Here is a 27,727-nt window from a genome sequence, read left to right as displayed (position 1 = left end):
ATAACACGACAATGCAGAATGCTTGGGCTTGAGGAGGGTTACAGTCACAGAAATCATCAGACACTGTAAAAAACACCAACTAGATTGTTTCTGTATGGAATAGCTTTAGCAAACAGTGACCCACGGGCCAAGAGAAGCTGATGTTCTCCACATTCGGAACAGTTGCCCATTGTAAACGTTTATATTTTCGATATCTACAATTTTTGAGAGAAGCTTCTAACAACAATTGACAAAAGATGATCCTGCATCTAAAAGCAATGCCACCTTGCAGCAATGGCCATTTTATTTTAAGCACAGAATATTTTGCCACCCAACTGAAAAGCTTGAGTGTATTTGGATGTCTATTTTCAACCATGATTGGGCAGCGTTCACAGGGGGGCCACAACCACAGAATGCCTGCCCTGCAGAATTTCAGGATTATGTCCAAAAAAGCACCCAATTCACATGGCTCCAGTCATCTGTCCCAAACCACACTGAGACCTTACCTTTCTTGAAAGCTCAGAGAAGCTGTGAACACATTGAAGGCAGGACTTCCCCCCAAAGTCTTTAGAAATCACAGACACAGTTACACGTTTTTCCCACAGTATGTTACAAGTTTAATTGTGCAAAAATACAGTCATCAAGACTTCAGCTTTATTATGAACCGAACACAATTCCAGTGATGTACAGGCATGGAAAGAGCCACTACTGTAATTAGAGCAAATACACCAAAATTATTGAGGCAACCAAGTGGTTCAATACACTGAGATACTCTTCTCACGTGATTTAGACAACCTGTATTTAACCACTGTACATCAAGAGAATCAAAGAAATGACACCTAAAAGGACAGCTAGTAGCAGACTAATGAAGTTTAAGACTGCACTAACTCAAAACAACATTAAAAAATGGTTTAGACGGATTCTCCTGCAATGCCCAAGAGTTAGCCTGTGATACTGCAAGTGTGACGTGTAACTCCTCTTAATTCAACACAGAATATATTGTGTTTTAGCAAAACAAATGGCTATCCTAATGCCAGTATTTCTTTCAAGCACAGGAAGAGGAAGCATTAACAATCTTTAAAATTGTATTTCAAACTATGAGACACCAATGGTGTTGCAAAAGAAATAGATGAGAAAAAACCAAAAACTTCCAGAGCTCAGTCCTCTGCCTCCACCACTTAATAAAACAAAAAAAACCCACCAAAATAATACATATGGACAAGAGAGGCATTGCTGAATCCCCTCGACCCCATTAAAATCTTCCTATAGTGCCTACATCACTGAGGAAAAAAACAGTTTTCCAAGCAATTCCTTTCCTTGCACATCCATGTTTTAGCAGAATCAGACTGGACATTCGTAATGTTGTTCCCCTGCAGCTACTTTTTGGTCTTAACAAATCTATGTGCTTCTTGCAAAAGCGTTTCAACATCTTCGTTATCCTTGTCTTCTGAACTTGGTTCCCAGTCAGAGTCTTCATCAGTAGGTTCACACTCCTCTTCCTCATCATCTATAAAGCTGTCGTTAAGGTCATATTCATTTGGTTCATCATCATTGGCACTGTCTTTCTCCACAGCCCTTCTTCCTGTAGGGACAAAATGTCATATATTCGTGAATCGTGAATACAGAACTAGAGAGACCTTCCAGAGACCATCTAGTTAGTCTCTCCCCTCAGGAGGGGAAAGAATCAACTAAAGCACTCTATGCAATGCTGACAATTTTGGGTTTGATTTTCAAGATTCATGAAAAGCTGTGCCATCTCTCTCTGACCCCTACTGCAGCACTTACCACTTAGCAGTCTGACTACTTAGCAGTCTTCCTTACTGGCTTTCCTTCCGGCACTTGGAAGACAGAATCAGGCCTCTTCTGATAATGTCTTCTGATATCAGATGAAAACACTATGAGATAATGTCTTCTGATAACCCTCCTTTCCCTAAGGAGTGGCACACACAATTTTCCTAGTTGGCTTCCTGCTGCTTCTGTACCTAAACAATCCATCTATCTTGCCATTTAGCCTCTCGCTATTGTCAAAGGGCTATTTTGACCATCACTTTTCTGCCTTCATCCATATATACTTACTTAGTACTTACTCAGATACTCATACTCTTTGGAATCTGACATGGCTTTTAATTTCCATTCACTTCTTTCCTGAGCTTCAGGTGAGAGAAGGGAATCTGCTAGATCACTCGCCTCCTACATTCTCAACTTGGATCCATGCTGGATAGTCTGTGCTTCCTTTTTGAACACAGGTTAAGGAAACAACACATGCTGAACACTTCTCTCCTGAGCTGGGTGCAGCCTACCTGTTTCCCAGTTCAGTCTATTCTATCGCACTGCTTTCTAATTGGCTGTCCATCCATCTTCTTCACAAATTACATTTGTGATCAAATTGCCTCCTGCCTTCATGGTATTTCGTAATACTCTGTATTGGCAAGAATCAAAGACTCAGAAACCTCTGTTTACAAGAAATGGATGCTATTCACAGCATGTTCCTAAACTTTTTTAGACAGCTTGTTTTGCAGTATTCTTTTAGTTGTTTGACTACGTTGGCACATTTAAATCAATTCCCAGGGGAAGGATAATTCTACTATTTGAAGAAGCCTTATCTTATCTGATTTGGTATTGTCTATACAAAGCTGCTGCCATGTCTTCTCCTTTTATTTATTGGTAGCTGTGAACCTTAACAAGTTTATTTCCACTGCTTCGTGATTTTGGCAGATGTGCATAACCCTTGCTCTAAAAGCCTGCACACTCTCTCTTTTTCTTACATGTCCACAATTCCTAACTAGCCAGTCTGTTAATATTCCAACCAAGTGTTCTGCCCTTCAGTCATACCTCTGAGTAAAACCATATTTGTTTCTCTTCTTCCAAGCCTCCAATTTCTGCGTTCTTATTTCATCTAGAGATAGCCTGTCAATGATCTCATACAGAAAATTTATCTGCTGAGCAGTTCTTATCATCTTTCATATGAAACTATCAACATGTATTTTTTTTTTCTCAGCTACAGATCCTAGTCCAAATCATCAACATTTATATTAACCATAAGCATTTCTTAGCAGCTTCTTGCAACCTCAGGTCAGAGCTCCAGGCATGCAAGCTATGCCTGTGGTGAACTAACGAGAACACTAGTACCTTATGTAGTCAGATCACATCTTCTATCAGTTACATTTTTCTACTAGTGGGAACATTACTATTCCAGAATTATCTTATGGTTTGATTAACATTTTGCACTCTATAGCAACTCTCAGCCAAGGCTTTCGAAAGCATTTACAACATTAGCCAAGTTTCTCAAAGATACGCAGTTTTAATGGGTGAATTGTGCTACGGAGGCACTGAATGACCTCCTCAGCCACATGTGACACAGCCAATAACATAGCTGAGAAATACGCTATGGCTAGCAATCTATATTCTTTGAAGGACTGACTGTGCACTACCTAGCAAAAAATCCTGAAAATGCCAACATTGAAATTTGAGCTGTAATCCACTATTCTGCTTGCTAGTTTATTGTTTACCAGCCTTCAGAGGAAATTAATCACGCCCATGTTTACCCACACCAGCAGAACTGCTTCTAAGAATCACAGACTATGGTCCTGCGGCATGGATTATGTCTTGGAAGGGAGAGGTCAAAACAAAGATGCTAAATACAATAAGAACAAAATCCCTTTTCCAAGGCTAAGCTTATGAGAGTAATAAGCCCAAGACCTGCTTAGCAAAGAAAAGCTGCTCTTCACTTTCAAAGCACTATGGGGTGGTATTTTACAACAGAAGTAGCAATTCTGGCAAAATACCGATTACTTCCATATATTTTCCTACAAATGTACAAGGAGCATACTATGGTTTTCCTCCCCGTACATCAATGCTTTTAGATTTCAGCAGTGAATGATGTGCTTCTTTCCATGTCTTCCCACTCCACCTCTTTCCACTACAGTTTAACTCAGCCCCACAGCCCCTAAAGCTGCTCATTAGGCGCAATTTTGCCTTTTCCCTAGTACCGTATTTCTAAAGATGACCTTAAAACTTTCTCTGAAAGTATCTATCTGCTCCACGTGGGGAGAAAAAGCTTGCTTACATGCTGACTGTCCTTTTCAAAGAGTTATATTTGGAAGTGAGCTGATTAGCTTGCTAGAAAACCTACGAAGAAGCATGTAGGAGAATCCTGTATAGTCTATAGCCACAGCAGGTCATTCATCTTGGGTAGCAACAACGTAGTGAGGTCATTCAGTAGTGACAATTTAATGACAGCATAACTCTAACCTTTTTTTGTTTTGTTTCCTCCTTTACAACTATTCTCCCGGAAATTAGCCTTAGATTATTTCTCAGAACATAGACTGCATTCTCTACAGGCAATCTGCAGTCCCTCTGGTAACAATTAGGCTAAAAATGTTAAAAACTGAACATATCAAATGTCACGTAGATGGTACTCTTCTTTTCTTGGCTGGTGGAGTTTAAATACACTTGTATGGAAATTAATGCTGCTGTGCTTAACAGCGCGGTTGTGACAAACAGCACGAAATAAGGGTTAGTGGAGCCCTGTCTGTGGGACTGACCTTACATGCCTCCATTTGACTGCCTCAGACATGAGCTTGTGGAGCCCAGCCTTTTACAAGCTTTGCCCTCAAGAGAGCTAAGCAAGCCAGTCAACAAGACATAGAAAAAAATAAACTAAAAATCCAGTAAATATGAACAGCACTTTAATTAATGAATTCCCTTCTTTTCCCTGTGCACGGAACATCAGTTCTTCCCTGGTTCTTTCTTAGTAAGAGGAGTTGAATTTGATAAACTGAATTTCACTTCCGTGTTAAAGTTTTATGTGCTTACAAGAGAAGGACTTTTCCACCCATAGTCACGGTTGGCTGACGACGTGCCATGAGCTGTACACGCAAGATCTACCTTCACGTAAGGAAGGTATACCTATGAAAGCACAGCTACAGTTTAAAACCTTCAAGATTTAGATTTAGAGTAAGGAGGACTTCAGATATGCACACAGTTCATCTTGCTTTATTATAAAATCTTAACGCCTCACTGCTCTTACAATGCTGCTAACAATTCTCACGACGCTGTAATACACATTTCTACAAGGGAGCAGTGACCAAGATGGGGCATGGGATGCGTCAAAACAGACAGGTAACAAATACGCCTCAGAATATACTAGTGCACAGATACAACCCTATCAAGCATTCAGTGATAGCAAGAGTGCATGCATACACGATAAGGAAATGAGATGGGGAAAAAATTTGTCAGCAGAAAGAATAACGGCAAACTCTTGCATCTACCCACAACGGAAATGGAGGGCAAAACACCCTGCCTAGAAAACTAACTATACTTATTTGCACTTTTATTTATTTTCTCTAGAAGGTAGATCTCTCTATTTTGACGATTTCTTTGGGAGATCACCTTGGTGATCTCAAGGAAGACAAGCCAGTTCCCACTTCTACTTGAGATGCCACAGTTCCACATCCTCATGCTTTGTTCAGGCCAGTGGAAGTGAAGATGGCATACCATCAGACTTTCAGGCTGCTCTTTAAAGCTCACTTTTTAAAATTATTTTAGAAAGAATAGGAAGCTTCACACATGAAAGAGACACAAAAGAAGCCTGAAAACAGACCGAAAGGATATTTAAAGCTGGAGTCCGCGCACTCACAATGTGTAAGTTAACCTTCTTGGCAGCAGCAAAGCAAGCTATGTGTGCCACTGGTAAGTGGAGGAGATATTCACACACAGTATTACAATTTACATTATCAAGAGAGACTACAGCTCACCTGTGCTACTACATAATCCTCACTGATTACTAGAAATTAAAGTAAGAAGGATATATATGTGGTTTAAAGTTAAAGCTGCCCCGATCTCAAAGACATTAACCTTCTTCTATACTTTAGTCCTAACAAGCCAGTATCTTACCTGAAACATCAATACCTCTTAGTAAGTATAAGAAAAGCTCATTAGCACATGCACAGATATCACTTGAAAGTTATTTAAAGGTCAATGCAATGCAGAAGGAATATACCAATGTTTCAAGAGCAATCAATCTTTACAGGGCAACCTTAACTAGTTGTGGATGAAATATTGGATTCCTTTCATCCTGTTATGACCCCTGTGCAAGGAAGGAAGAATCAATTTAGCCACGTGTCTTGCTTTAAAAGATTTGTTTGCTTTCTTGTCTGCTTCCAGGGAAGTATAGGTACGTCAACCCAGGAAGCTTGACACAAAGACAATTTCCGCACTATTACATGTGATAAAACAAGCAGGGTTATACTAAAATAACGAATACTTTCTCCTCAGCTAAGTATTATCAAGCATCTCCAGCACTATTAAATGCCCGAAAACCAAGGCAGATCAGTTGCACCCCGTGCTGATGTGCCCATTCACAACATTAGAACATGCTCACCATTTTTTGAAGTCCGTTGTCGGGTTCTTCTTTCGGTTACTAAAGACAGAAAAGTTATTAGTCAGGACAGAGTACAACCTAGCATAAGGGTTATTCATTGAGGTTGGTAGAATAGAAGACTGACCTATTAAAATAAATGCTGCAATGGTTCTGCTGTATTTACAAGTACAGAAACTACTCTGCTGCCCAACCCCCCCCCCTTTTTTTTAGTATTGAATGATTCTTGAGAGAATACCCAGATGAACAGTTCTTGCTATTATGAATCATGCCATCTGCAGACAAATGTCATCAATACTGGTTGGATTTTTTAAGTAGAAAATTGGAGTATTTCAAAACATTTAAATATTTCACACTATTGTTTCCATAAATGCCATTTCTCCTTAATAATGTCATAATGCTGATTCTTTGAAGTAAAATACATATCATTGCATTTCCATAACTGTCATGCTCTGAAGTATTGTTTATTGCACTGGGATTTCAAGTGGAAAAAAATTTCAAGTCCAATAATCAAGAAAAGCACAAAAAATGCAAAGTATCTCTTTGAATTCTTTACAAACAGAAAAAATGTAAACAGCACATTCCCCTGTGTTTTTCAACAAGTCTAGTTATTGGAATATAAAAGACTAGAAAGTTTTAGAACAGAAACTCATATTCAGTTTTAATTATATTGCCTCCAAGCCTCAAGAGAACATACATGAAAAAATTTGTTCTCTCAGTATGAAAATCATTGGTCCAAAAAAAATTTAAAATAAAATAAGATGACAGACACGCTTGCAATGTTTGTTTTAGAGCATCACAAGACTTTAAAATCATATATTACCTGAGGATTTCCTATCAAAAGAAAAATAAGAATAAAAAGTAAGTATGAAGTCTTAACATATAAATCTATACAGTTAAAACATAAAATATTTCTCTGTACACATTTTGCTATGGGGGTGAGAGAAAAGCTACAGAAATAATTTACTGCAGTACCCAGTGTTGACAAATAACTTCAGTAACACCTAACTATACTGCCTGCTTTCATTGTAATACTGCAGCTCTGAATGGAGGAAGTAGAATACAGAGATCCAGTAGTGTCACACTACACCATATTTAACTTTCAATAAAACCTATGAAAATAGCCACTTGCCACACAGCAGTTTTGTCAATATGTAAGATAAAACGCATATAAACTATGTCAATTGTGTCTGACCCAGGCCATCTCACTTCAGTTGAAAAACATATGAAAAAGTGAGCGCAGGTTTGCAGTGGCCAAGCAACCTTCCTTATCACAGACAAGGGCAAGAACTCAAGCTTAAGAAGCACAAGGGTGCAGGGCAATACAAAGCAAGCTGTAAATGCGGTGTTTTTCACTTACAGTAGCTGAAAGCATTTTAGTCCAAATTTTTGGTATCCATTACTGGGTTCTGGAGTTTCACCCTCCCACACTTTGAGCTACATCGAACAAGTTGGCTTACCTGGAGGTGCACTGTGCTTGTATTCTAGCTTGTGCTGTGGATTCTTCCTGCAAAGAAAACAGTAAAAGCTTGATTTGCCACCTTGTTCCACACTTAACAAGCCCAGAACTCCTTGGTATTTTATGGATAATTTTCATCCCTTTTTCCTATATTTTACAGAATACCCTTGCTGTGAAGACTGCCTTGTAAAAGCAATTGCTTATTTATGTTTTCTTATTCTTCAAAGAACAGAATAGTACAGTTAGTCTTCACTAGAAAAGTCTTATTTTTTATGTCAAAAAAATTGTCACAAATTCACATGCTTCAAGTTGATTTACAATTCTATCTCTACTGCCATCCCAATGTACATTATGTGTGCATTAGACAGAAGTGATAGTTACCTGAATAAAAAATGAAAATACAGCTTCTTATTAAATACACTGTACTGGAACAAGAAGAATTGCCTATTTCAGTGTTTTACTACTATTGTCGGCATCAGACCATTTGATCCCAACTCAAGGCATAGCATTTAGATCATTTAATTATGTTCCCTTCAAGTAGTAGCCAACAGATAAAGACAACAAAAATAAGAAAACTCTTCAAATTGCATCTGTTGCTTTGTTGATAGAATTATTATTGCTCCAAGGTGCTTCCTTTCCTCTACCGCCAAAGAAACAAACACAGATTAAGAAATTATCAATTAATACAGCACAGAGGTTGTCTTATCTGGAATTGCATAAAGCATCCGTTGTACTCCTGAAAAGTATGTTGTCAATTTCGTTATCGAAATAAACCCAGATTTCTCAATTTTCTGTTTTTCAGAAGAGAAACCTTTTCTGCATTAGCTGAATATAACATGGCTTTTTCTTAAAAGCCACCCTCATTTTGTTACATTTCATAGAGAACATGCTCTTTAGGATCATCACAATTTCTGTGAGAGAGAGGAGAAAGTGTTTCTGCTAAGGCAAATCTTTATTAACAGCAGCTGTTAATTTCAATATGCTCCCACAGAATTGCTGTTGCCTCAAAATATATCCTTTTGTCCATTTTTTCCATTACAGAGCAGTCATTAAACTCTGCTAAATAGAAGTGTAAAACCTAGACACTGAGAAATACAATGAGGTAAACCAATCTTTTGAAGAAAATCAACAGTGCTTAGAAGAAACTGAAGTCAGACATAAACTGGATTTTATTGCTGTTACCTAAATTATGCTTTCTAACAAATCAAAACCGATTAAAATAGTTTTTGTACAAAACCTGAACAAATACTTTATCAAAATTTATAAATTACATATCAAGAACAACATGTAACTATAATCTATGTTAAAAAAAAAAAGGGGGAATAGTTTACTACATTGACAAACGTGTTGATCTTTGAGTCACTGAATAGGTTCCAAAAGTCAAGTTTTCATGTTTACCAGCTGAAATCGCTAACAAATATTTTGCACAGACTTGGGTACTTTAAAGGTAGCAGTCTGTCCACAGGAAATTTCAGAAGGCAGTGAGACTTTAGGAAGAACCATAATGATAGCCTACACTCAAGATTTAACGTCAAGAATTACTCATTATCCTATTATAATTTTGTAACTCCAGGGGAGAACAGTCTTAACCTGTAAAACAAGAAAAGCCATTTTGTACAGTGTTTCTTACCTATAACAAGCCGTTCCATATGGACATTCAGGCCGGTTATCATTGTTACCCTGAGTTACGATCTCCGTTTCATGATAGTCATCATCATTAGGGTGACTGAACTGCTGGAAGTGAACGGGATTCTTCCTGGAAAAGACAAATATATAGAGAGAACTGACTGTTCCATTTAAACATGAGAAGTGGAGATAAGAAGGGTGTTACTGAATCAGTGACAACTCATTTTTCTGTGGTTACATAAAAAAGAGCTTCTAACATCTAACTTTATACAGAATGTAAGACCTACTTTCATGATAACAGAAGAAAAGCTTTGCTTTGCAGCACAGGCTGCAAAGGAGGTTAAAACAGGAATTTTCCTATTTGCCATCTCAGCTTTAAGTTTCAGACCTCCAACAAATACACAATCTACTGATGTAGTCACATAGCATGAATCTTACTCAGTGGACAACTTGCTCTGTTACGACTCCTTCTGGAGCTATCGAAGCGCGATAGAAACTTCTACTTGAAGCCTTAGCACAAGTTGGAAGGGCCAGCTGAACAACTGCAGCACTAAAGACTCCCCACATCCTCGGGTAATCGCATATTAGCCTCAGGCAATCTGCCCTCAACTATTATTTCTGTTCCGTATACAAGTTACTGCTCACTCAAATACTTCAAATGCTAGCACATTATTCCAGATGGAGCAGTCTATTAGACGTTACATTGATTATGCTGGCAAGTTTGGTTGGCTACCATGACGTTTTATTTGAAATACCAAATTACAACGATGACACGAAGTTGTACCATAAGACATGATGGCTCTGCATGTAGTTGAGTCACACCAATGTTAGTGATGAGGGCACATTAGTAGCATCCATGACATTTTGCTCTGCAACACTTACAGAGTTGAATCCAAGGTGTGCAAGTAGTGAATACAAACCTATGCATTATTGAAAGAACATTCCTATTGCTTCTAGGCAATATGTCTGGATACACACCATACAACACGAGACAGCTATAACAACACTACTTAGAGAAGCGTTTGCATTACAAAACTTCTGTAAGTGACATTAAAAAGAACACAGAAAAACGGGTTACAACTTCAGGAGAAATTCACGTGACAGATCAAAACACTACAAAAATTATGTCAAAGCGAACATACTCATACCAAAAGCAAATCTACGTTTTCCCTAAGATTTCTTTTAGAGACACTTTTTTCCAAGCATAATATTTAAAAGCATGGAATGTGAGATATTTTAATAAATTATTTTCCAAAAGACATCCACAAAATACTTCAGTGATTTACCACACTAAGTACATAACCTTCAATGCATTTGTGCAAATTATAAAGGCGAACTTCTTGCCTCAAGCAAGAGGAATGACAACTTTACACTACAGAGTGATTACTGCTTTTATTTACACTTGTTACAGCTGCATTTAGAAACACAAAGCCAAAAACATGTATGTAGCTAGCTACATACACAACAGCTTCTTCATTGATCTCAGCCATTCTCTCCTTTAAATTCACAACTACCTCTTACAAACTTTATAGGTAACAGCCAATGTTAATTTCAGCATTTCACCTACTACCATAAGAAAAAAAAGCTTCTGTTACAGCTTTTGCAAAATGATTAAGCACTGTGAGCTCTACCAGCCATTCAGGACTCCTTTTAGGCATTCAAAAACTACTAGATATTTAGTATTGATACTTCAAATCTCCATTTGCCTGGTATCTTTCATTCAGGAAGCTCAACAAGCAAGCTACAGATAAACTCTTCAATGAGATACTTATCAAAGACCCAGTAACTCTTCGATCTATTTACAGAGGTGACAAACTTCTTATCCCGGTCTTTTCTGTTAACTCCTGCAAACTGTAGGGTAAGTAAATATTTTTTCACTGGAAGTCATTGCAAGATTGCATTTACTCATCATTTATTCTACCACAAGTTCTCAGGAAACTTCACTTACACCAAATTCAGGCTGGCTGTAAAATGGGATGAAATCAAGTAATTTTAGAGGCTACTTGCTTTGTTTTCTAAACCCATGAAGCTAGCTTATTAGCAATATAAGCAAGAGTTTTGAGTCATTTGAGACACGATTTATCTTCTGAAAGGGATACAGAAGCAACTAATGTTCTGTGAAATCATTTTTATATTTATTCCTACAATAAGATACATGGAGCATCATAGCCACCAAGGAAAGAAGGCCTAATAGCTGTCATTTAGCCAACCTATCGTATGTTAGAAGATACCCATTTTCTTTCAAAAATTTACTTTGAAACCTACTTGGAAAACACCAAACAGCCCTTGTTGGAAGAGAGGAAAAAAAAAGGAAAAAGAAAAAGAAAGTAGTACGGGAGGAAGGAGGAAGAGATTAAAAGGTCTTGATGTACACTCCTGATTACGAGGCTTCAGGATTCTTTGGTCCAGTGGATGATGATCCTCAAATTATACGTTACCTGTGAAGCATCTTAAACATGTCTTACTTCAGATGCTCAGGACCAGTAGAAACATCATATTTTATCTTCCTTTTACTGGGATAATTTGCCCATAATTCCACCTCTATGTGTTGTGTAATGATATCCAGCAAAATAAATAGACGCAGAGAAGTACACGGCTTATATTAGGCAAACATTTTCCCTTCTTGCAAAAACCTGAGGCTTCTTTCTTTTATTAAGGGTTTGGTTTGTTTGAGGTTTTTTGTTGGTTTGGGTTTTTGGGGTTGTTTGGGTTTTTTTAAGACACAAAAGATTTGAGTTGTAGGAGCACAACATCTATCACGCCATGAGTTGCACTCCAAAGTTAATTAGTTTCACAACAAAACCACTGCACAGGAATATGTTACTCATTTGATAAAAACAAAATCAGTAAGCTTTACTCACACAAAAAAATCAACCAATTAAAAGCCTATTTTAAGAATGAAGTTTTATGGGAGATTTGCCTTCTCATAAACATACTCACGCAGTTACTGTAACTTTACTTTCACAGACGCTCTGAATTTGTATACTCACACTTCATGATGTAGAAAATTATGCAAATAAAAGTTATGCAAATAAAACTGATAAAGTTATTCAGAATCAATACAGCCATCTCAAGCAGAAGTTGAGTATTGCTCAGTGAAACATTTAAGACAGTTTTTTGTCTGTGCAGCTACCAAAAACAACTTAAATGCTTTTTCCAGCGCAAGTTGAACTGATTAGGTCAGAATCCCTGGCTCTTCATAACCACATGCAGAAGACCCCTGCCATTTCAAGAGCTTATCTTCTCAGCTACTAAAGAAACTGGTAGGGAAGTTGTAACGAATTGCCAGCAGGAGTTACGGAGCTGTAGAATTCAAGCCTGAAGTTATGCCACAACTCCGTTTAAGATGTTTGTAAGCTATACATTTTAAGTCTTATTAGAAAACAGGACTCCAAAAGACACACTCAGGTCTTCAGCTGCCAGATTTAAAAGCTTAAGGTGAAAGGAAAAATACTTATTTTCACAAGCAAACAAAAAGCTAAGTATTTAAAAGAACACAATAGTAATCCAAAGGCTGGTTGAGCGTTCCCCTGCTTTGACAGCTATGGGAAAGATTTACACATGCCCAGTGTGGACGAAAATTGTGGGTTACAGTTTTAGAGATGGGAGTTCAGGTCTACCGCACCCCTTCTATGCAGCCCTTGAAAAGTGGGGTTGGGTTCGGATTTATTTTTAATTCCCTATTCTTCTAAGTTCAGAAAAAGAAGCACCAGAAGAGAAAACGAACACAAGACAGTATTCAAAGAGTAAGTTCCTCCACAACAAATACAGTCAGATATAACACACACAGAGCACTTTGCTTCCTGTTGGTAACAGCAGTTTCTTTCAATTTGGTAAAGCTTCAGGCTACCTCAGAAAGAGAATCTGTCACTGAAGGACAATGACAAGAAGAAACCCTGGAGCAAAAGGTGTGCATCAAGCTTGATTCTTTCAAAAGCAGTGTTTTCAAATTCATAAATGAAGAAATTGAACTGTGGGTTACAAAATTATTTCCTAAACGTTTAAGATATGTGTTAGAGAAATCTAATAAAATTAACAGAACTAGCATTTAATCTTTTCAATTTGTACTATTTTACTAATCATATCCAGAAGACAAGTATCTCTTAATAGGATTTTACAAAATAAAGACTAGAACTCTGAAGAGTATTTAGTTATTGGATAAATGACATTTTATGAATAAGAAATCTAACCTAGAAAAGAACTTTAAGGAAATGTTATAGTTACCAAAGCAGTACTATTTTAGGATGTTGACTCCTATAGCATATCTTGTTGGAAGACACCTTTCATAAGGTTAAAGTAATGAAGGAGAGGGAAACTATCCACTGTACTCAAAAGAGCACTCAAAGCACCTCCTCTTCCTTAGCAACTCTAAAAACTAGTTTTTGCTCAAGGAAAACACTACACAATGAAAAACTCAATATGCTATCAACATGTTCCTTCAAAGCATCCATACACGTCACACTTACATACATGGTCTGTTGAAAACATGAGTAGTTGCAGTTATTCGCTTTAATCTAACATAGCTATGCCATTGATGCAGAAAGACGACTTGGTCATCTTGTATTAAAAGCAAATACTAAGACAGACTACAAAGCGTATTTCTTTCACTGTTTAGTCGCATGACATTTCTGGCAGATCAAAGCTGATGTTTTTGATACTTCCTATTTACAAACTTCTCCAACAGAAGAAGATTTTGTTATGCGTTATTCCAGAGCATTCTTTTACTTTACTTTTCTTTTTACTTAAGTATTACCTATACTTTTGGAAAAGTATTGCTTTTGAATTGAATAAAGACACAAGAATAAACACACACATACAGACTCCTATTCCATATTAGCTGTAGCTAAAATTTGCCTTCCTAAACATTAGGAATCCTTCAGCATATTAGAGCATTAAATCAGCTTAACCCCCATACAGGAGAAAACTTATCTTAGCAAAATTAAAAGTAGCTATAGCAAACTAGAGGCTGCATTTGTACTACTGGATGAGCTTAACTGCCTAATAAAACATGTTTTCATCATATTCATTAAGGGCAAAATTTGAGATACATGAAAAAAAACTGCATGAAAGCTGGAAATCTGATGTATTCATTAACATAACAGCTTTACGCTTTTGATTTACAGATTGAACATAAACAAGAATCCATTTACTTGTGCTTGTTTGTTTTCTAAATAACCTCACTGGTTTTCCTATTGTTCAAGCGCCTTAGGAGAAAAAATAATTTGAAGGCAAAAAAAAAAAGGGAGAGGAGAAGGGAGAGGAGAAGGGAGAGGAGAAGGGAGAGGAGAAGGGAGAGGAGAAGGGAGAGGAGAAGGGAGAGGAGAAGGGAGAGGAGAAGGGAGAGGAGAAGGGAGAGGAGAAGGGAGAGGAGAAGGGAGAGGAGAAGGGAGAGGAGAAGGGAGAGGAGAAGGGAGAGGAGAAGGGAGAGGAGAAGGGAGAGGAGAAGGGAGAGGAGAAGGGAGAAAAAGGAAAAGTCACAGGGCCCCCTGTTTCCTGGCTTAGCCTTATATTTTGTGCTTATGGTGTACACAGATTTATGTAGAGCCAAAAGTCTTCTAAATGCAGTCCTCAGGTCATTGGTCATTTGCTAGCCTCAAGACCACCTCTAGATTTGTATCTTCTCTTTGATATATCAATACACAGCACCCCAGATCTTTTCTGGGCAGAAAGAACTATCAGGAGGCCAGGCACTCAGCAATGGTGTTTTGGAACTTTGCTGGAACATTTGTATCGCACACAATTTTTGTATGACAGATCTTTCACTGTGAAGTGCGAGGATATGAGTAGGAGAAAAAAGGGAAAAAAAAAAAAAGTAAAATTGTTCTTCACTTGAAGTATTATCAAAGACACTGACCAGACAAGGGTTAACATGGAGCTTGTAAGTATGCCTTGTTCTGGTTTTAGGTAGGGACTAAAAGCATCAAAAAAAAAACACAACAAAAAAGGCAGACCGGCCAATTTATAATAAAAATCATTCTTGGTTATTTAGCGAGGACCAATAATAAGTATTTTAAATATTCAGATCACAAAGCATGCAATAACTTCAATAAATACAATCATCTTTCATAAGTTTTATCTGGTAATAAAGCAAGCCTACAGGGTCTATGTTGGGCTTTAAACCATTTACATCTCTTCTCCCTGCTGGTACACATACTGTACACACAGTGGGTTTTTTTATTTCTTTTTTTTCTAAAATGGACCTTTGTTTCTTATTTCCTACATTTCATCTTTTAATTTGCTGAAGTATTTCATCCCTTGTTTGGGTTATAGTAGCAGTTAGCACAACATCCTGGCTCCTCCTTTTATACTTTTAAAATTTTTGTTATGCCATTTGTTTCTCATCAGTCCCCTGCTTACCAAAAGATTTTTTTTCAAATCAAAGCTTGTAACGACTTTACGGTTTTTTCTTCCATAGCTAATACATTACTTCTTAATAATAAGCTATCTTAAGCTAGTTTTAATTTTGCTTTACCTGTAACAGCCTGTTCCATACATGCAAGGTGTCCTCTTACGCTTGATCTGTTTGGAGCTTTCTGAAGCATCTGCACTTCTGGTTGAATCAGAAATTTCAGTCTCGTAATCCAGATTTGCATCAGGCTCAAGAATCCCTTCCTGGGCACCAAAATTTTGGTAAGTCCTGCCCCAGTGAGCTTGTTGGCTTGTAGAACCAGTAATCTGCTCTTTGTTTTCTGCTTCCTCAATTACATTTGTTTTACTGGAGATCTGACCTATTCTTTTAGAACATTTACTATGCAGCTGCCTACCATTTTTTTCCAGAGAACTTCCAGGGGTTTTTGTTCCAGTCTTGCCATTTTCTTCCATTTTTCTCACGGTACTCTCAAGGGGAAATCCAGATGTATTCTGTGGAACAAGGTTACATTTTGAAGGACCTGAAAATTTACGCTCTTCAGAATTAAAAGCTTTAAGGTCAAACTCTGCCTCATCTCATCATTCCAGTTTTCAAAATCAGAGAATCGTAGAACAGCCAGGTTGGAAGGGACCTCAAAAAATCATCTGGTCCAGCCTTTAAAACCTTCTACTCCACTTTCCAAACTGAAGTTAGCTGCAAAATGCAGCTGCTGAATGAAAGGCTCAAGTTAGGAACACACAGACACACACACAATTTAAAGAAAAACTTATCCTAGTGCTCCTGTCCTCAGCTTCAGTTCCCTCCCAACACAGACAGGCTCCTCTCTCACCACCTCAGTTTGTGAATAGCCCAAGGACTTCAGCTTAAATTAATTTTAAATTAAACGTACTGCTCCTGGAGAATGAATGGGGGTTATAGATACACTTTAGAAGAACATACATTCCTATACAAGAATCAGTTTTAATCCCCGAAGTACCAAGGTATACGGGGGATATATATATATTTATCTATATATGGGAATTCATGATATACACCTTGAGCTTAATCCCGTCCCAATACATCTTAAATGCTTTAGCTCATGACTCTAAATCATAATACAGTTTGTCAGTAGATACCATCAGGCAAGAATTTCACTTTTGACAGACACTGCATTTTAAATTTTGGATCATATATGCACTTAAAATAAGAGATGTGTGCTTGAGAAAAAGAATAAGATACATAATCAAGACAGGAACATCATCCTGACAACCGAGACATTACCTGGAATCATACCTATACTGAAGGCTGAACTACTTTGATACACTGCAGAACTATTCAAAGGTCTCTGCTCTCTACAGTTTATTATCTAGGCTCCCTTCCAGTAAATTTATACTGGGTTTACAAGTATGTGTTTGGCAAAGCTTGAAAATCAGCTGGTGGTTTCCTATTTGATTTTGTTCCTTTCGATGCAAGTCTCATAAAATGATAACCAAAACCAGAGACAATTACATCTGAGCAGCAACATGATTAAGAAAGGCCAAAGTCAGCAGTAACATCAAATCACCCTGACAGCAGCATATTTAGCAAGTCAACTTGGAGACAATGATGACTCTCTTATCGAGACTCCCAAAATCAGGCTCAGCAAACAACTGCAGTTTAGGAAATTAGCCCTCCTTTTAGAAAAGGAGGACTAAATTACTCTAATTTGCCACTCCCACTTGTGACTTCTCTAAACATACTTCAATCCATTGACTATATTGTATATAACGAGACTAAACACTTTCACATTTATTATGACAATTAGTTAAAAAACAGGTTGTAGTCAAGGAAAACCACAGACAACAGAACAGACTATTGGCACTGGTTATAGCGCGTATGTAGCCTCACTGCCATCTGGTGGCCCCTGGCACTTAGGAGAATTAATATTCTTTTTACTTCCCACCCTACAGCAGATTTTCTCAATTGCCTTAAATGTGACAGTAGGAGCATGATTTTGGTTTTGTTAACAAAATTCCAATTTTTTTTAGAGTTCTCTATGATTATTATTTTTGCTTGCACGAAGACGTTATTTTTTATGCAAAGTTCTGAAGGCAATTTCTTACACTGTGCTCAAGATAAAAATGATTTATGACATTATTAGGAGAAAATAAGTAAGGCTTCATACTCACAAATTGCAAAATGAAACAATTCATTATGTAGTCACTCACCTTGTAGTTTGACAAAGAGAAAGCAGCACTGCAGCTGGTATTAATGTACCCAGCCAACAACAAAGCTCCCCTCTCAGAACACTTTTTCGGATTAAAAGATACCACCCTGAAGGGTACGCTGAGTAGCTAATTTCAATTAACCTTAAGATTTAATTAAAAAACAAAACCAACCCCCAATTGTTTTCTGTGTCAAAAACCATGAAGCTTACCAAGTAGTAGTATTTTAAGTATTTTATCAGATCCTATAACAGATCCAGGTAATTGTAATGCTAGACATTAGAAACACCTGCCCAGGTTGTTCACTTAAAGGAAAAGTCTGTGAAAGCCTCACTTTCCTCTCATCAGAATATGCTGTCTTTGATAATGACCCTTCTCCATTCATTATTAGCAGGGTGCTATCAGTAAGCATTTAACCACCTATAAATGCAGCTGTAATTTAAAGACACAGACACATCGAGCAGCTGGACTGAAGTGCCCGTTCGCTCACTGCCACAGATAGTTTTGGATTTCAGATTACTTTTTTGCTTTCCTTTTTTGAGCTTGGATTATTAGATAGTGCCATAAGCACACTCCCTGCTACCTTTCTTCAAGACATAGCAGTTGCTAAGCCACACGCCATAATTTTCTGACCATAAAACTTCACCAACTAGAATGGCACTCGTTCGGGCAAAGTCCAGTGTCACATTATATCAGTGTCACACCATCACCTATCCCCAAACGGTTCTTGGAAAAAGAAACCACACACTAAGCCAATCCTAGGACCAGTACTTCGGCCCACATATTCCATCCTCTTGCTGTAAAGCTGAAAGCCTGGTATTTCTGTGGAACATTTGGGGCTTAAATCCCAGATCCTGAGAAGGAAGTGCAGAAAACCAAGTCTCTGAAGACTTCCAGGTCCTTGCTATAGTGCTGTCCAATGGACTGGCATTTTAGAACAACTCTTAAACAACAAATCACAAGCAGAACACATAGTTATGTTGTAAACTCAACCTTCAATATGACATTGCCAATTACATTGTCATTTTTTGAAATACCATGGTTCTGCCCTGAGCCAAAAAATTACCTGAGATGAAGGGGCAGGGATGGAAAGACAGCTCCTTTTCCCTTGATCTTGCTCTTCACCTTCAAAATCCTCTACAGTTTCTTCAGAAGCTAATCTTTTTTTCTGCTGCACATTTACTTCTGATTTTAATGAGTCCATATTACTTTCTCCCCTTCCTTGGCATTTTTTCATTCTACTACCTTAAAAGAAAAATAAAAGGGTACTTTTGGAATGCAACTATTACAATAAAAATCCTGACCGCATTAGAAATCTAAAGCTACATCAAAGCAGAAGATTGGGCAAAAAGCATGAGAAAAAGCAGCAGTTGTGCATTTGCTATTTCAACAACACATTTTGCACTTCCCGCTTATAGGGAATTTTAAACAGCTCCAATAGCGTTCCTATGTATCTCTAGCTCCCCCAAGGTCAGGCCTTCAACAGCAGACAGATATCCCTTGCTCAGACAGCTCCAAATCTCTGCACCTATGTGATCAAAATGTTCAGTTTATAATGTTTGAAACAAACATTATAAACACATATAGAACAGACATTTTAGTACTTGTGCAGAAAAAGCAAACAAACAAAACCTCCCACCCCACCCAAAAAAACCCCAAGAATCAAACATAAAGAAAACAATTACACTAGTGCAGGACTCAACAACTCAACGTGGCCAGTGGCAGTCCTCTGGTACGTGCAATTTTTTCACCTGAGGGAATAAGCCAGCAGGGAACAGTCTAGATTTGGGGGGGGGGGGGGGGAGGAGTAAAATTTCTTTTGCTTCTTCTAATTTTCTCAAAATTAGCTTTTGAGGAGAGGAATAGGCAGAGTAGCCAACGGCATATGACAGAGGTGTTTACAGCCAGAATTGCCCAGGTCAATCCATCCAGACTCCTGCATTTACTACAGGAGATAAGAAGCAGTTGGTCAGACACCACAGGAAATACTTCTGCAGGCCTGCTTGCGTATAAAGAGCCAAATTTTTCCATTAGATCACTTCAGCAGAGATAGCAGATGGAAACAGAGGCATGACAGAATAGCTGTTGGACGCAGAGGAGTGGACATACACCCACCAGCCACAGCCCATACACTTAGATTGACTAATGAAGGAAACTCAGCCATTAGCACCTAAACTACCTCACACCTCACCACAGAAACGTGAGCAGGGTGGGGCATGCTGCCTTCATCAGAGAGAAACATAGAAACGCAGAAGCACTGTTAATGTGCTTAGTCATTTCCCTTCTCTCAGTTCTTTAGTCCTTCAGTTCCATAAATGCCTTGCAATAAGTTTGTCAGAGACCATCTAATAGCAGTTTTAGAACTCTTTACAAGCTCCCAGGACAAAAGCCAGACTGCTAGAAAATTTTCCTGGGCTTGTGCCAATCTTGCACCCATGTGTCTCCCATTGATAGTGACTAAACACAGTTATTTTGATGCTGCTACCACTGATACACAGGGGTCAAAGCTTATTGTATATTCAGCAATTTCTTTTTTGCAAGAAGGACACAAGGGAATGCTTCATACTAGTCAGAAACTACTATAATGCGATGAACTGCTCCTCCTAGGAGGAAACTTTGGACTTGAAATTATCAAGTCTGATTCAGTCACAGTTAAAAATAATCTAACACACACCACCACCCAAAACACCCCAGCTCTAAAACCTGTGAAATTAGAAGAATCTAAACTTAGAAAGGCACTACATCAGTGACTTAAGTGTGGAGAAGGCTTAAAATTAAAGGCACAGAAACTACCTAGAATTTACATACTAAATGAAAGAGGTAAGTTTATAGGAACAGGCTACAGAACATCAGATGTTCAGCTGTCCAAAGAGAGTATACTATCTGGCATAAAAAAAAAGAACAGGAAGAAAATCAACTGATCAGAAAGAGCTCTGTCACACCCATAGGGCTGATAATAAAGACGACAACAGAAGTCAGTCTCTGCCAGCTGCCAGGGGCAAAACATGGAAAGAAGTAGCAAACTAATACTTTCTATCACCACCATTATAATTTAAGAACATAGCATCAAAACACATGAATGTATATTGGTATGCAAATGTACTACACTGCAAACCTACCTCCTTTCATTACAGGCTCACAAATCCTCTGAACCAGGAGATCTCTTTCCAGCATCCAAGACGGAAGCACTCTCTTTCTTTGAATAGATTTTGACTGTTCATTTTCATTATCATCAGAAAGAGGAACCTGAAACAACATTTACTGATCAGTACCTTTTTCCAGTTGCAAAAGAGAGGGGCAAAAAACTAGATCACAAGTTTATACACAGTTACGTTCTTCAAACACATCCTGGATAACTACCTACTTTCTGGATGGTGCCCGTTGCCTGATTTGGGCTTGTTGTTTGTTGGTTTTTTTTTTTCTATAGTTCCTACACACTCAGAAAAACAATTCCATAGAAACCTTCATGTAGTAAAAAAACCCAAACACCTCCTTAGATCTTTAGAATAAATATCTAAAAAGCTACAGACTGAAAGTGTCATAGAAGAGCTATATCAGCATCTTGCTATAGAGCTTCAACACACTGAAATAAGAGAAAGAGAATGTTTAACAAACAAATGCCTGTTTATCAAAAAAAACCCCAAAAAACCAGAAAGGTCTTGCTAGCATTCTCTCAATTCCTTTCTCCAGAAAGGAACCAGACTCTAAACAAATTAAATACACCGAAGTCATGTTCAGTACATACTTACGTACTGGAAGTAATACCATCAGCTTGAATCTCTACTTACTAAAAGGCAAGTATCCATCCCAGGAATCTCAGCTACAGTAAAGGCTGACATTTCATTCGTCGTATGTAGCTATCTACTGTACAATGACATTGACCAATGTGTCCCTTTTAGCACTACATCGCTGGATACACAACAGAAGACCTAAGAAAAATCCTGCCAGCTCTGTACACACACCAGACTGTCTGAAAGCCATTTTTACTCAGCCACATTTTAAAAAAGCGAAAGATTTTTGCATGGAAAACTCTGTTTTGCTGGACAAGGTGCTGGCTGCCAGGGAAAAACAGGGGAGTTATTTTCTGTGGGTTTGTATGGATCTTCACAACACAACTCCATCAAAACTGTAAAATTCAAATGAAATGGGCTGCTAGTACACTATAAACAGATATTACTCATAGCCAGCACAAAGCATCTACAATCCAACCGCACGCTCTCCAGATATAAATTTCAGAGGCTTTTAGGTTGGAAGAAGAGCCATTCATTCCTCTGGGCATTCACAGGTACTTGCAGCACAGGTACTTACAGCACACACCAGAGACCATGGATTTTGTTCTGCAGTACTGAACTCAGCTACCATATCGTTAGTTCAAAATATTCCTATAGCAGCAGCCATTTTTTTTTTTATATTCCAGAGAAAAAGGTTTAGAAAACACACCTTTACTTCATTTTCAACACATGCTTACAAATATTAACTTAAAAATTAAGCACTCACCAGATGTCTGGAAGTAGCATCATTTTTCCTCATTTTTGCAGCTCCCTGTATCTCACAGTTGGAACGTGCTGGTTCTCTTAATGATGGACTACATGACATCTCAACAGGATGAACAGTTGGTGCTTCTTCTACATCAGCCTCCTGATTTTTTTCTGAGAAAGCAAATTAATTTTTAGCTAGTCAAACTCATTATGAATATAAACACGTACTTTTTGCATAACCACAGAACTTGGCCTGAACATTTGCCATTAAAACACTTCTAAATTAAACATAACATACTTTTACATCAACTTACAGAGGAAATAAACATGCCTTCCTTTCCACCTTCCACTGAAAGTAATTTGAAGTAAATAGTTTCCAATTGCTGCAGAACCCTACTGTACTGTGTTCTCGCTTTTAAGTACGTAATTTATACTAGGCACTGCTAGTGACTTTGAGAAAGATGAAATTACAGCTTAGAATTTGCAACTTCCCAAAATTTAATTCTATACTTACAGTTAGGTAACAACATTAAGATACAGTTTTCAGGATCAGATGCCCAAGGAATCCAGCACTTAGAATCATCAAATGGTTTGGGTCGGAAGGGATCTTAAAGACCATCTAGTTCCACCCCCCTGCCATAGGCAGGGACACCACAGCCACAGCTGCTCTGGGCAACCTGGGCCAGTGTCTCACCACCCTCACAGGAAAGAATTTCTTCCTGATACCTAATCTAAATCTCCCCTCTTTCAGTTTAAAACCATTATGCCTTGTCCTATCACTCTACTCCCCGATCAAGAGCCCCTTCTTTCCTGTAGCCCCTTCAGGTACCGGAAGGCTGCTGTAAGGTCTCCATGGAGCCTTCTCTTCTCCAGGCTGAACAACCCCAACTCTCTCAGGCTGTCCTCACAGCAGAGGTGCTCCAGCCCTCTGATCATTTTTGTGGCTTCCTCAGGACCCGCTCCAACTGGTCCATGTCCTTCTGATGTTGGGGGCCCCAGAGCTGGAGGCGGTACCCCAGGTAGGGTCTCACCAGCGTGGAGCAGAGTGGCAGAATCCCCTCCCTCGCCCTGCTGGCCACGATGCAGCCCAGTTGTCAAGTTCTCAACACGGGCTACAACCTGCAGCTCTGAGGCGACACCACGTCCTCGGGCGCTGGTTTTAAACGCCTCAGGTCGCAGCCACCGCGTCTGAAATGCCTTTCAGTCGCGAAAGGGCACCAAAACCGCAATTATTTTTCCTTCACCCCTTTGCCCTTCTGCTAGCCAATTCACCAGCACAGAGAATTAGGAGGAAATTAGGAGAGTGAGCACCGCTCGGGCAGTCCTTGCCGCCTCCTCCTCAGCGCCGCAGGGCGGGCACAAACCCACCGGTTCCTCGCTTGGAGAGGAGAAACACGGGCGGCTGGGGCTGCCCCGCCAGCCCCTTCCCGAGGGACCCGCACCGGGGGCGGCAGCCACCCCCTTCCCTTCGGGAGGGGAGGAGGCCGCAATGGACCCCCCCCACTCCACTCCTCCCGAGGGACGGCGCCGGCCTTACCTCAGGCGCGGGCGCCGCCTGATGACGTCGCAGCCCTCTACGTCACTCACCTCCGCCGGCCCGAAAAGCCGAAAGATTCGGTTTAAAAACAAGGGACGTCCCACTGCAGACGGAAGGCGGGGAGATGCCGGGCGGCGGAGGAGCGGCTCTGGCACCGGCCGCCCGGAGCCGCGGTGAGGGGGGTAGGCAGGGATGGAGGGGGCCGCGCTCCGCCCTGTGGGCCGGGAGAAGCGGGGAGGAGGAGAAGAAGACAACGAAGACGACCCGGCCGACTTCGTGGCCGTCCTCCCTGCGGAGGTCAGCTGTCGGATCTTCGGCGACCTGGACGTTGAGAGCTTGTGTCATGCGGCCGCGACGTGCAAGGGCTGGCACCGCGTCATCGAGGGCAGCGAGCGCCTGTGGAGGCACCACTGCTTGAGCCTGAGGGCCGTCTGCCGGCGGGAGATCGACTGCGACCGGGGAAACGGGTATTCCTGGAAGGTAAAGTTAGCGCCAGCCACGTAACGTCCGCAGCGGCCAGGCTTCTGGGGCTGGTAATAGGAATACGTAAAGAAATGACATCAGGACACGTCACCTGTCCCAGGCTAATGGGGGAACCGCCATAGTCACGGCTTGGCTTGGTAGTGAACCTCAACAGCTGGACGTCTGGTTAAACACACAGAGAAGTGACAGCAAGGCTGTCCTGTTCCCTGCCCAGGACCACACCTGGCCAGCTCAGCACATCCGCTTAGTCCTCACGCTGGCCAGCACTCGTCTTCATCATACCCACATCTGCGCAGCCCTGACACGGAAGAAAGGCCACATACCAGTAGACAGGGCTGGGGAGGAGAAGACAACATGTCCCTGCTAGGCAGCGTGTGAGCTCTGGTTTCATGAGAACAGCCCTGCTAGTGAGGAATTGCCTCCCGGAAATTCATCCTGGGTAGCTCTGTCTCAGTACACCTTGAACGACTTCTATCCAGAAGAAAGAAAGGTGGGGTAGAGAAGAAGAAAGAAGCAGGAGCTCTGAGAAGCTGTTCTGAAACTCTCCCCACTCGCACTCCCAGTTATAGCTGCTCTGAGGAGTTGGGAGCTGAACACGCTGGAAGATCTACGGGTAGACATAGTGCTTAGCAACATGGTTTTATGATGTTTTCTGTCAGTGTTAGGCTGATGGTTGGACTCGATGATCTGAAAGGTCCCTTCCAACCTAGACAGTTCTATGATTTTGTCAGTCACTGTTGAGTCCAGCTTGCAAGCTGAGGTAGATCGGAATAGAAGTGGTTTTGCAGTTACTGCTCTGGACCAGCTAAAGGATGATCCCCACCCGGTGTGGGGATCTGGTGTGTTTAGAGAGCAGGGCTGCATTACAGCAGTGAAAAGAGAAGCAGCAGCAAAAAAACAACAGTTCAAGACTCCCACATTTCAGTAGAGTTGTTTCAGTATGAGGCAAAGTCAGAAGCAGGTAGTGGTTGCCCTTCGAATGTACAGATTGTACTACTCTTGTACAGGAATTTCCAGAGCTCCCTGCACTGATTCTCTATTTTATCTGTATTTTGAAGAGGGCATTTGAAGTAGAAGCAAACACACACCAAGTCAGCATTTTCTTGCACTAAAAGGTTGGCTGAAGAGAAGAATCCAGCCAGCCTGCAGTAAGAGCCCAAACAAGAGTTAAAGGTCACAAATAATCTAAAGAGGAAGAGAAAGTGAAAGGCACCTCTTTTAAGGAGTAAGATGAATTCCTGCTTTAGGGTTTTCATCTTGTCCCTCAAGGAATTAAGGCAAGAAGCAATTTTCCACCCAACTTAGAAAAGCTGGAAGTAGACCAAGGTCTGCTTCTTGGCAGCAGTGCACCTTCCTGGGCTTAGTGACTAGATATCCAAAGACACGTTACAAATCCCTTTTCTAGCATTAATCTTCCAATGCAAAACTTACTGGTATTGAATGCAACTTAAATCAGGTCATTTCCAAGATTTGAGCTGTCTTTTTTTCCACCAGATCACATTACTGAGAAACTACTGGAAAAGCAAAGTGAAGCAAGAGTGGCTGAGTGGGAAATACAGCAACGTTCCTTCACAAAACAGCTTGCCAGAGAAAAGCATGTATCCGATGGATGTCGACACGTGGGGAGAAATCCTGGAAGCAGAACTTGAGAGATGAGAAACTAGTGCTGGTTCTTGCAACTCAAGAACATTTGATCAACAACTCACAGACTGCCAAACTGTAAATATTTTGCTGTTCAAAATCAGTTGTGTTTTCAAACATATGAGGAAAGTTTCTCAAAAAAAACCCCGTCCTTTTTTTTTAATTTGCACTTTATCTTATTAATTTTCAATTCTAAATAAGACTAAATATTCAGTTGTAATTTTATATTTGTAAATTTAATGTTCTGCTGTATTGTCAAAAAGATGTTGATTGTACTTTCAATTTGCACTTTTTATTTTGGAAGACATTACTTTTAAGAGGGGAAAAAAAAAGTGTGTTTGACTTGAAGGGTATCGTACCAGCAGCACAACACAAGAGCCCACAAAGGAAGGCTGGGAAAAGGGACAAATCCAGACAGTGGGAAGAAAAGAGGACAAGGCAGCCACCTTAGGCTGAATATCCCCACTGCTCATCTCAAGGGAGTGAGTCTTTACAAGGATCTTCTCTGAAGCTGCACCCACAGAGGTGTTAGGGCTTGGCAACACTGCGTTTCCACTGCCTGGCTGTGGGATTTCTGGATTAGGACTCCCAGATCCAGGCACCAGGCAGGATGGAAGCAGCCTCTCTGCCATTAGCTATGCATTTTAGTCATTTGCATGACAGGGAGTAGAGCAAAGTTTACTACTTTACACAAAATAATTCTGATAACCACGTGAGATAACACAACTTCATATATTTTTTTAGTAAGGCTAAAACACATTCAGAAACTTCATTTTTTCCTACATGATGATTTCCCACCACACAGACCCTGCTTTACCAGAGCTGATTTTTGGGACTGACTTTACAAACTGCTGCTAGTAAAAGAGGAGATACCTGTCATGTACTCAACATAAAAGTGACCACAAGATCATTTTATTACAATTCTGTTTGAATATCACCTTCCTCTACCTACTTTGCACTAAAGAGTATAAAGTGGGAAAATGCAGGGAAGGTCCCTATCGCTTGAGGTATCCCTACAACATTCAGTCACCAATCTGGGACCCGTTTTCCATAGGAAGACTTCTGCCATGCTTATGAAACTTCACTAATATGAACTGATTTCAAATTAACTACTGCGGATTTTGGCAGAGGACCTCGTGGCAACATAAGGACAGAAGCGTCCTGTCTTGAACATGAGGTTCAATGGCACTAGATCAGGTTCCTGTTAGATAAACGTTTATTTAAATGACGTCCAGCCCTTACCTTTAACTGGGGGGCCCAATAACACTAGATGGAGCAGTAGAACAGCTTTGCTCTGAAAATACACCCCATGGTCCTCTGCGCCCAGATCCTGTAGGTTTCTGGTTTGATGGTGGTGGTGGTTAAACAATCCATCAGTTTAAACTTGCTTCCAACTTACGCTTTTTTTTTTTTTCCCCTCACAATTATTTAACCATTGGAGAATACCTGGTGAAAATACCTAGTATTTTTTACTCCCCATTATTGCAAGTGTCTGGGCTCACAGGCTGTTTGTTGTAGGTCCCCATATCTACAGGCCAAGGAAGAAACACAACTGAAACTGGTGATCTAGTGAAACTGGTAGTTCTAAAATG

At 39.9% G+C, this 27,727-nt stretch overlaps 1 protein-coding gene across 3 annotated transcripts; it reads right to left on the bottom strand.

Annotated features, from left to right (window-relative positions):
• Window positions 1–595: 595 nt before the first annotated feature.
• On the bottom strand, window positions 596–24,504 carry APLF (aprataxin and PNKP like factor). 3 transcript variants are annotated; one of them, XM_054197480.1, is made up of 9 exons: window positions 24,062–24,503; window positions 22,494–22,645; window positions 21,116–21,242; window positions 19,063–19,241; window positions 15,916–16,304; window positions 9,448–9,573; window positions 7,819–7,865; window positions 6,362–6,400; window positions 596–1,561 (listed from the first exon to the last, which is right to left on the bottom strand). In XM_054197480.1, the coding sequence occupies exons 1-9, from the start codon at window positions 24,354–24,356 to the stop codon at window positions 1,356–1,358; spliced, it is 1,560 nt and encodes a 519-aa protein (XP_054053455.1). In that variant the 5' UTR covers window positions 24,357–24,503; the 3' UTR covers window positions 596–1,355. The 3 variants fall into 3 exon arrangements, 2 of the variants coding, with proteins under 2 accessions (XP_054053455.1, XP_054053456.1); XM_054197481.1 differs by lacking the exon at window positions 24,062–24,503 and adding an exon at window positions 23,304–24,005; XR_008465813.1 differs by having other exon boundaries at window positions 1,470–1,561; window positions 7,719–7,865; window positions 24,062–24,504.
• Window positions 24,505–27,727: the final 3,223 nt, after the last annotated feature.

The sequence above is a fragment of the Rissa tridactyla genome, chromosome 3, assembly GCF_028500815.1.
Source record: "Rissa tridactyla isolate bRisTri1 chromosome 3, bRisTri1.patW.cur.20221130, whole genome shotgun sequence".
Classification (NCBI taxonomy): Eukaryota; Metazoa; Chordata; class Aves; order Charadriiformes; family Laridae; genus Rissa; species Rissa tridactyla.
The sequence above is the reverse complement of the archived record's forward strand: the minus strand, read 5'-3'. Positions and strand labels throughout refer to the sequence as shown.

What these genes read in the sequence shown, in the direction of transcription:
- APLF (XM_054197480.1), bottom strand. Translation starts at nt 24,356, where the DNA reads ATGACACAAGCTCTCAACGTCCAGGTCGCCGAAGATCCGACAGCTGAC. An exon ending in TATGGAACAGGCTGTTACAG is followed by an intron (nt 9,574 to 15,915) that starts GTAAAGCAAAAT and finishes TGTCTTTTCCAG; the next exon opens with GAAGAATCCCGTTCACTTCC. An exon ending in ACAACGGACTTCAAAAAATG is followed by an intron (nt 1,562 to 6,361) that starts GTGAGCATGTTC and finishes TTGTCCCTACAG; the next exon opens with GAAGAAGGGCTGTGGAGAAA.